General features: G+C 33.8%; 2 protein-coding genes across 4 annotated transcripts; both read right to left on the bottom strand.

Moving 5' to 3' along the window:
• Positions 1-3,199: 3,199 nt before the first annotated feature.
• Positions 3,200-4,439, bottom strand: LOC18040566 (protein PAM68, chloroplastic). The gene is made up of 2 exons (XM_006432506.2): positions 4,266-4,439; positions 3,200-3,976 (listed from the first exon to the last, which is right to left on the bottom strand). The coding sequence occupies exons 1-2, from the start codon at positions 4,302-4,304 to the stop codon at positions 3,374-3,376; spliced, it is 642 nt and encodes a 213-aa protein (XP_006432569.1). The 5' UTR covers positions 4,305-4,439; the 3' UTR covers positions 3,200-3,373.
• Positions 4,440-6,089: 1,650 nt separating this feature from the next.
• Positions 6,090-9,820, bottom strand: LOC18041762 (receptor homology region, transmembrane domain- and RING domain-containing protein 1). 3 transcript variants are annotated; one of them, XR_002905169.1, is made up of 6 exons: positions 9,331-9,820; positions 8,026-8,179; positions 7,713-7,946; positions 7,212-7,622; positions 6,588-7,103; positions 6,090-6,366 (listed from the first exon to the last, which is right to left on the bottom strand). XR_002905169.1 is itself a non-coding variant. In XM_006432507.2 (5 exons), exons 2-5 carry the CDS (start codon positions 8,159-8,161, stop codon positions 6,979-6,981), a joined length of 906 nt encoding a protein of 301 aa, XP_006432570.1. In that variant the 5' UTR covers positions 8,162-8,179; positions 9,331-9,820; the 3' UTR covers positions 6,090-6,978. The 3 variants fall into 3 exon arrangements, 2 of the variants coding, with proteins under 2 accessions (XP_006432570.1, XP_024038717.1); XM_006432507.2 differs by having other exon boundaries at positions 6,090-7,103; XM_024182949.1 differs by lacking the exon at positions 9,331-9,820 and adding an exon at positions 9,018-9,197 and having other exon boundaries at positions 6,090-7,103.

Below are 9,820 nucleotides of genomic sequence, written 5' to 3' on the forward strand. Positions count from 1 at the left end.
AAATTGTAACTGCGTATGATATTGCCACGTGGCGATACTTGGAAGCTTTAGCTAAAGTGGGTTCTTACAAGATCTTCTTAAGCAAGAAAAGCATAGTCAAGGTCCAAATCCAAAACCCCCTCTTCCTCCATTTTCCCCATTCGTTTGGTTTGCTATAGCCATTTCAAAAGTGTTTCCTACACTTTATTATTTAATTCACATTTCTTTACTATGCGATCTTTGTTTTATTAAAAGGTAGAGCAATAGTGTATGATCTAAATGTTAGAAAGTAACAGTTGATGTAGTAGATGTTATGACGTACGACACTAACACATATAACAATTAATTAGTCATTTTATAACCTAAATATCATTCACAAGATATTACATACTATTTCTATTGTTGAATCCTCGAACTTGAATTTTTTTTTTTAAATGAGCTATCAATTGGGATTGACTAATAAAATAATATAACATTATTGTCCACAATATGAAATTATGAGTATCATAATTCATGTATAAGTAATGTAAGAAGGGTGTCTCTTTTTGTTACCATTTGAAGGAATAAATAAATAAAAAGATAACATTTTAGAACCACCTGAACATTTGTCTTTACAAGCTTGACCGAATGAAAAACATAAAAGTTATGAATGTGATGGTGATGATATTATCGTATGAGATTTGATATTCAAAAATAGGCAGAAAGATTTTGTAAACGTTAGAAGATTTGTTGGGTTTTTGAAGAAAGGATATAATAATATTCAGTTTGAAAAGTGATTATAAAGCAAATTCAGCGATCTATTCTAAAGTTAGATCTAAATCTAAATTCCAAGTCTTTCCCTATTTCCAATGTTTGATTACTTTGATTTATGATGATATGTGTTCTTTTGATTTCTTGTTTCAGATAAAACATTACTTACCCCATGTTAAAAGAAGAGAAACCCATAACAAGTGGACTATTGTTTTTTTTTTTTTTAACTTTATAAAACTTTTAATTTAAATCCATCCGTACATATTTTGATTATGTAATAGTTATGCATCATCATATATGCAAGCTCAATCTATTACAAATTGAGATTCAAAACGCAACAAAGGATTTGATACTATTTAATTTTAAGAATTTGATTGATTGATAATAATTGAGTCTCTCAATATTTATAGCGATTGACAATTGATTTTTGATTTGATCAACAACTAATAAATTCATCTTGCATTCATTCTTCAAATTATCCATGAGCAAAAAGTCGGCCTCATCACTTGCACATGTTAGTATCAGGGATTTTCTTTCCGTACCCTTCAATTTTTCTCCTTTTTACCTTTCGTTTTCAGTTTTTCCAAGCATTGCAAACCTGCAATGGCCCATGACAAGTGATAGTCCATGTTAAATTTTTAGTTTTGTTTAGAAAAGGCCCAACAGAGTAGGTTATGTTTACTCACTTTCAATAGCCAGTTGAAAATTGAAATACTCACCGATGTGGTATCTTATATCATCTATTGAATAGTGATAGGTTAATAATTAATAATAAATTAATTAATGTTATATACATGACATTAAATAATTGGTTGCTCGTCAGTAAGTATTCCAACTAAGTATCTAAACTAAGGGATTACGATTCTCTCTTGATCTCATCATTTACTAAGTAAAAAACTCAAGTGCTGATTGATATTAATAAATAAATAAAAGAAAGACGATAAATCTTACTCGTATACTATCACTAAAAAAAAGAAAAGACCTAAGATTGGAGATTTTTTAAAACTCAGTAGATAGGGATGGCAATGGATTGGATCTGATCCAAGATCCACGTGATCCAAATCCAATCGGATCGGATTTGGATCGGTTTAAAATGGATTTGGATCGGATTTGGATATTAATGTGCGGATCTAAGACGGATCTGGAGCAGATATGGATCTATCTTAATATCTAAATCCATATCCATATCCACTCATCTTTTAATTTTATTTTATTTTAAAAGTTTCTTAACAATTGTGAAATTATAATGATAATAAATTTTATTCATAACATATTAGTAGTATTTACCATGCATTTAAACTCTTAAAACTTAAAGGTTAGTTTTATAAATTTAAAGGTCAGCCAGCCTCAAAACATGTACATGCAATATTCAAATTGTAAGTCAAGTAATATAACTTGACAATTTATTTTATTATATTGGCCAAATAATTTTTAAGGAATATAGTTATTCATATATTTAGTCAAATATGGTCATAATAAAAATAATAAAGGACTGAATATAAATCATATTTAATTTATATATCATTATCTAATGTTGTAGGAATGAGGGTAGGTGTATCGTGGATATTAGAATGGTGAAGGAGACAATAGAATATTAGATTGATCTTACTCTTGCAATTACTTCGGAATGATATTTTATTATCTTTCTTATTTGTTGTTTTGGTGTAAAAGTATAAGCTACAATATTTATTATATTTTTGAGAAAAATTATATAATTTATTTGTTATCAATACATTTTACCCTTCAATTTTCAATCTAAAAAATTATTACTTTTTTATTACTGAATTTTAGAATTCATGACGAATCTAGAGCAGATTTAGATTTTAATTTTTTTTTCCGGATTTGGAGCAGATATAGATATTTATTTCTTTTTTGGATCTGGATATAGAGCGAAAAATGTGGATTCATGACGGATCTGGAGCAGATACGGATCTTAATTTTTATTATGAATTTGGATTTGGAGCAGAGTAGATCCAATCCATATCTGCCCCATTGCCATCCCTATCAGTAGAGCTCTGAGATTAGGAAAAGATTCTACTCTCTAAAACTAAGCATAACATTTGTGTTAGAATGGCTTTTTTTCTTTTCTTTTTTTTAATTCAAAGGAGTTTGAATCTAAGGAAAAGAAAACTAGTAAATAAAATTGATTATATGGATATTTTATGGTTCAAGCCTAGTGCAGCGTCAGGTAAGGGGACTAAGTGATAAAAATTTGTTAGTGAACTATTCTGTTAGAGATAACAAAAGATGTTCCACTAACAATATTTTCATTATTGCTTCGACTCAGCAATACATATTAATTGTATAAGAGTAGCTCTGAGAGTTCAGATTTAAATACTCCATTAAGCATTCAAATTAAATCAAAGTTTTTAACATAATTTTGTTGAGCTACGCTGTACATCATTTTTTCTAGTGTTAAATGCATAAAACACACAAATGACTGAAAATAAGTCATATTATGTGCTAAAAACAATCAACTCTAGGTGAACAAAGGAACTCCAAACAAGAACTTGCCTAATCAACTATGCATTTGGTGGATACATACAGAGATTCTATTCATTATTCAAGTACCACAAACATTACCACTCTCAAAGAAAATGTGAAAAATAAGTGAAGTTACATACAAAAATTTAGTTCAATATTTTTATTTCTTGCGAGACCCGCCACCACTCCAAAGAGATTGCCAAAAAACAGGCCAATTCCTCTGAGCCTCATTCCAACCCAAGAGTGAGCCTTCTCTCAAAGGATCCCAACTTGATGAAACAATCCCATAATTCACACCCAAAAGAGCTGCCCCAAAGAAGATGAATGACACAATGACTGGTAACCATGATGGCACATCAATCTTTAAAACAACCTTGAGGTAATAAAAAAATGGGAAGAACAAAAGCCCTACGAGCAATGGAATCCCCACTGTGAAGCCAATTCTACTTATCATTCTGTTGGTCACTATCTCTGGTATCACCCCTGCCTCTGCTTCGTCTCCTTCTTCATCTTCGTCGTCATCACTATCATTGCCAGTCTTTGGCTTCTTGGCCTTTTTGGTTTTCTTTGGGGGAGGTCCAAAGCCTCTTGGACCATTCAATGTGGCATACAATGGTGAGTTTGCTGTTGTGTTTGATAAGTGATTTGTTTTGGAAACTGGGAATTTGATGTTTTGTTCTGTGGATGAAGATGAAAATGATAAATAATGTGGGGTTATGGTGAGCTTCTTAACTGATTTTGAATATTCATGACTACAATCAACCTGCAACACCACATAACAATGTCACCCCAACTATTTTGAAGTAACATATGATAAATTCGCATAATAAATGATGAAATGATAAATGGGTATGTGTGATAAGCTTTTTAACAAAGTTTGATTGCTCATGACTACAATCAATCTGCAACACCTGGCAATTTCTAAAGACATAAACAAATTTCAAAAAGTGGATAAACTCAATCTTCAGGGAGGAGATACATAACTCACATCACATAATAAAAACCGTAGGCAATTTGGATATGCAAAATAATAGAGAGAGAGGGGGGGTTACCTTTGGAGAGAGCTTATATGGCCATGCTATAGCAGCCATTTACTTGGTGCTTTATGAGAGATAGCTCACAAAATCCTCGACTGAACCCAAAACACTCAAATTTCTCTACTGGGCAGAAACGCCATTAACAAACAGAGCGCGAGAGAGAGAGAGGACGAAAGACTGGGAAGTGGGAAGCATAACGAGATAAGATTACCAGTTATCATGTTATTGGTGGGGTAATATTTTGACGGCCTTTTCTCAATGGGCTTCAAAATTTAGACACCCAAACTTTATTTTATTTTATTGTATTTTAAACTTTAGGCAAATTTATATTCATGGCTAGCTGGGCCCATCCTTATGAGTTGAGGTGAACATCTATAGCTGGGTTTAAAGAACCTCATCTGCTTCGAAATCTATTGGAGACCACTTGAACAACTTATACTAACGTATTGAGGAATACGGATATTATATATATATATATAATTGCAGCATAATTTGTTAGGAAATGACTGCTAGATCTTGACAGCTACTCTTAACTCGTATCTACATGTTTTTATTGAAAGATTTGATCATTCTTCTATTAATGTCATCTCTAATTAGATGGCCTAATATATGTATATTACAATTTTAGTATTATTTGATAGAATTTTTTTTGAAAACTATGAGATCTTGACGGCTACTCTTAGCCCACATCTACTTGTTTTTATTGAAAAACTTGATCATTCTTCCATTAATGTCATCTCTAATTGGAAGACCCTATATATGTATATTACAGTTTTAACATTATTTGATAGAAAATTTGCTGAAGACCATGAGATCTTGACAGCTACTCTTAGCCCACTCCTACTTGTTCTTATTGAAAAACTTGATCATTCTTCCATTAATGTCATCTCTAATTGGATGGCCCTATATATATATATATATATATATATATATATATTACAGTTTTAGTATTATTTGTTAGAAAATTTACTGAAGACTATGAGGTCTTCACAACTACTCTCCACCCACACCTACTTATTTTTATTGAAAAACTTGATCATTCTTCCATTAATGTTATCTTTAATTGGATGACCTTCCGTATTTAACTATTTACAATGATACAAGTCAGGATTACCTTTCGTATTTAACTATTTACAGTGATAATTAGCTCTGTTTTTATTACCTTGGAGATTGAATGATTGATGCAACGTAAAGAAGCTTGAAAGCAACCTGTCTTTTATAGTAAGGGTAGATTTGTAATTTACTGAATACTAAATTTGTAATTAACATATAATATCAGGGGTAATAATGTCAAAGCAATTGATTCTCATAATCTAATATTTTTCGGAGCAGACTTCTATCACCCGATCACATGCCCCAAATAAGTAATGATCCAATAAAAATGTTACTCTTGTCTAATAAATAATTACGAAAAGGCATAGAAAACCTTTGTAATATGAGTGTCATAAGAGTAATTTTGTTTCACTTTTTCGGATTACCACACTTTGCATTAGTACTATAAATTTTGTATGGAGCATACGATTTGATGTAAATATTAAACAGCTCCATCTCTGTGCAAGTCAAGAGGGAAAATCCCATTTGACATTCTGTCATAACATGCAATCAAATCCTCGTAATTAGAGGGAAAAACTGGCCAAATTAAGTAGAACTATGAGACACTGCAGCTCGAAAACAAAATGCAAAGAAAATATTGCACAACACTTTACAATATCTAGATAGCCATTGTTAAACAGCAGTGTTTTTTATCAATATCTTCAAAACTACAATTCCACTGAAACATTAGGCTATGAAGATCATTAAGAACAACCAGAAACCAATTCAGAAGAATTGAAGAAGAAAGGTTCAGTCGCAGAAACATAATGTCAAAATGACAGAAAGTAAGGGGAACAACATGGTGCAAATGAAGTATCACTTGTCCTGTAATTGTATTCAAAGTTATAACTAGGAAGTTTTGACAACTGGGGTTATAGACTTGCTGCGCTTCATATCTTTGAATCATTATTGGAAAGGCTTTTATGATCATGTTGGCTTCATTTTCACCGCATTGATGCAAGCCACCACTACAAACCCATACAGAAACAAATATTGTAAGGCAATACAACACCCGTCGCTGAGCCTGCAGTTGTTTCCCCGCAAAGAACAACGAGGTCAGAAATTAATAGAAATGAGGCCATAAAATTATATGCTAATTCCAGCCATCAAACCAATTTCCAATAATCCATGGATGCAAGCCACTCCAAATCCATACAGAACCAAGCACTGTAATGCAAACAACATTCATACCTTAGCCTACAGATGTTTCCCTACAAACATCAAAGAGAGGTGGGAAATTAATACCTTAGTCTTCCAGGTCTGATCACTTCCCAACAACTCCGCAGAAAGCTGGATTGGCAAGCATCAGAAACATGGGGTAGAGAGGCCAGAGGGTGACAAAGAAGAAACATATTAGTTTATTTTTAAGGTTTTATTGTTCCCTGGTCATGTTATGGTTGTTTGGCCTTGCATGATATCATCATAGTTTCAACAGTGGACTGGAGAAGGACGAGTTTTCAAGAGATATTTTAATAATAATGTCCAAAAAGATTGTAGACATAACTTCCAATTTAAATTTCTAAGTTTAATAGATACGTGACAAATTACAAGTAGGTAAAGTATCGAAGTCAATTACATACAATTCTGGTTCTTGAGAAGTAGTTAGCCAAAACGTTTTTAGTAAAGGATGAACTAACTATCCGCTAACATGCACCTGCTCATTACCCTCGTTACTGGTTGATCTTCTAATTTCATGCCTGCACACAGGACAGAACGTTCCCCACCTAATCAGCCATGAGTCAACACAGCTTGAATGGAACTCTGCAAAGTAGCATTTGATTAAAAAGAAAAAAAATGAATCAGCAGATAATTAATTTCCAATCAGTTTAAATTGCTAATTACTTAAGAGCATGACAAGCTAAAACTTACCATGTCTGCAGGGAAGAACCCTGAGATTTTCCCCCTCTCGATAGTCCTCGAGGCAAATGGAACACAATGTTTCTCTGCCATGACAGCGAACTGAAGTCACAGAGCTGAACACAAAGGAAGGTAGTGCATTCACTGTACTTCTAGGTAGCTGCCGAGTCTGTTCTGGCCTATGCCTCCGGGGACTGTCAATGGGATAAAGCTTACGCGCAAACCAGAATAATAATGGGATCGAAATAACAAAAAGTAACAACATGCCCCAAACAATTATTTTCTCAACATGCTTGTTCCAAGCATAAGACAGTGGAAAAATGCAGCATTCCCCAGCTTCGCCCCTAGCATGCTCCTTTAAATAAGCACCAGTTTCCAATGTAACATAAAATGCAGGCACATTTGCACCCTCAGGATATGTCACTAACCAAACACCAAAAAAAAAATAAAATTATAATAATTATCTAAAATTGATTTCTTACTAAAAAGGATTCTTTTTTTTTTTCAACTTACTGTAAATTAATGGAGATTTTTTTCTGAGGGCATAAACTATTGCTGCATCATATCCTGCGGCTTGAGCGTTTTGAATTTTATAGCTGAAATTACACTGCCCTCTAATCATTAAAACGAAGTTAGTTTTGTTAGTTTCATTAGAGGCAACAACAGCGTTGCTTAATGGGGAACAACCATTCAGTGGATCTGCTTCATGGAGAGCTCCACATATGCTCGATCCATTAACATCAGCAACTAAAAGAAAAGAAAAGAAAAGTAAATCATGCTACATTTTCTCAAGAAACAAACAAAGAGGTGAACTAAAAAAATTTACCGGAAAAGGCGGAAATGGCAGGAAGGTCAGGGAAGTGGACAGAGAGAGGTTTCCAAACAATAGAGGCGAATGCTAATGAAACAAAAAAGCAGAGGTGTATAAAAAGTTTTATGACAAATTCGAGGGGGTTTCTCATCTGTCTCCCTTGCTCCTCCTGTAGTAACATATTTCAAAGCCACTAAAGCATCAGTTCCAATTGATATTTGAAAACAAACACATACAATTTATCCAAATAATTAGTTGAGAGAGAGATTCCAATTGATTTTCAAAAGAAATACATTCAATTTACGTAAATAATTAGATTAGAGAGAGATCAAGAGCAAGCAAGAAATAGAGAGATAGAACTTTAAGCATAATGAAGATGGAAGGCATCTTTTTCTAAGTTAATGATGTACTAAATCGCATTACATCATATTATGTGTAGTAAAACTTGAAAGGAAAACAAGGTAATAACCCAATTCCGTCCTTATACAGGTAAAGTGACATATGATTGAAGGCTACCTTTGATCATGCCTGCATATCACTGCTAGCTGTCAAAATTTATTTTATACTGTTATCACCCCAAAATGAATGTGCTCCTCTTATGCAGGATTAAAAGCTGCGGTGTATCAACTTACTTGAAGGCCAGATAAATATACGCAAAGTTCTACATTTATAGCACATACCACAATTCATTTCATCCAAAGTGTTCTACATCGCAAATACTGAGCAAGGAAAATACGGCAGCTACAATAGCAATTTCTCATTAAATTACTCAAAACATATACATATCGATTACATCCAAAATCTCATAAATCTTTGCAAAACCAACTTGCAAGTCTCATTTAAGTGTAAATGTAGCACCTTTCTTAAACATTTACTATAAAAGCTTAACCCACCTAACAGAATTTTTTAACAAATAGCAAATTCTTATCACAGGTTGTCAAGATGCAACAAAACCCCTGTTTGTTTACCAGGAAAATGAAGGGGAAAAAGAAAAAGCTTTGACCTACCCTTTTCAGCAAAATCCTCTAGTGTTAAGTAAAACCCTAAAAGTTGATAGCCTGGTGATCGGTGACGAAGCCAAGACTAGGCGGTAGTGACAGCAGCCGAGCTGGTGAGACAGCTCTGGTAGTGGTTTCGTTTGCTAGACTTATTCAGTGTTTCAAAGTTTTGTGAATTTTAATATTTTAGTATTTATTTACCCCACGGTTTTTTAAAGTACGTTAAAACTACCACATGCACATGAATTGGCCATCACTGCAGTGACCAAACACAACAAAAACTACATATAAAGTAATAATTAAAAATAAAAAATTGAAGTACCAATATATAGCAACACCAAGTAGTTCAGCTCAGCCTTCAAAATCAGTTTTGACATACTGCCCGTACTTGCTCTTCATCTTCTCATCGAATTCTTTGGTTTTAAACTCATCAATCTTGGCTGCATTTGCCATGGATTCCTCTTGCACTTGAGCAGCAGCAGTCGATCCACCACCAGCCGAAGCAGAGCAGAGACGCAGCAGGACCACCACCACCAACCGTTGAGACGGAGCCGAGACACAATAGCAGCAGCAGCAGCAGCCAGTTTTGCTTGAAGAACTGTCAGAGAGAGAGAGAGCTGCGACGGTAAATTGTGATTGAAGAAGAAGAGTATCCACACAGAGAGAAAGGGGGGTGGGGGGGAGGGGGGGGCTGCTGTGAATTCAGATCTGGGATAAAGAGAGAGTTGTGAATTGTGGTTGAATCAAGTTTGTTCTGTAATTTGGTTTCGGATTTACAGAAAAACACATTCTCATTGTTATAATTTATGAAG

This window comes from Citrus clementina, unplaced genomic scaffold (assembly GCF_000493195.1).
Source record: "Citrus clementina cultivar Clemenules unplaced genomic scaffold, Citrus_clementina_v1.0 scaffold_5, whole genome shotgun sequence".
Taxonomy (NCBI): domain Eukaryota; kingdom Viridiplantae; phylum Streptophyta; class Magnoliopsida; order Sapindales; family Rutaceae; genus Citrus; species Citrus x clementina.

Excerpts from the sequence above, each read along its gene's own strand:
- LOC18040566 (XM_006432506.2), bottom strand. The coding sequence starts at position 4,304 with ATGGCTGCTATAGCATGGCCATATAAGCTCTCTCCAAAG. Across the intron at positions 3,977-4,265 it reads CATATAAGCTCTCTCCAAAG|GTTGATTGTAGTCATGAATA; the intron begins GTAACCCCCCCT and ends GTGGTGTTGCAG.
- LOC18041762 (XM_006432507.2), bottom strand. The coding sequence starts at position 8,161 with ATGAGAAACCCCCTCGAATTTGTCATAAAACTTTTTATACACCTCTGC. Across the intron at positions 7,947-8,025 it reads TGCCATTTCCGCCTTTTCCG|TTGCTGATGTTAATGGATCG; the intron begins GTAAATTTTTTT and ends CTTTTCTTTTAG. Across the intron at positions 7,104-7,211 it reads GGTTCTTCCCTGCAGACATG|AGTTCCATTCAAGCTGTGTT; the intron begins GTAAGTTTTAGC and ends GCTACTTTGCAG.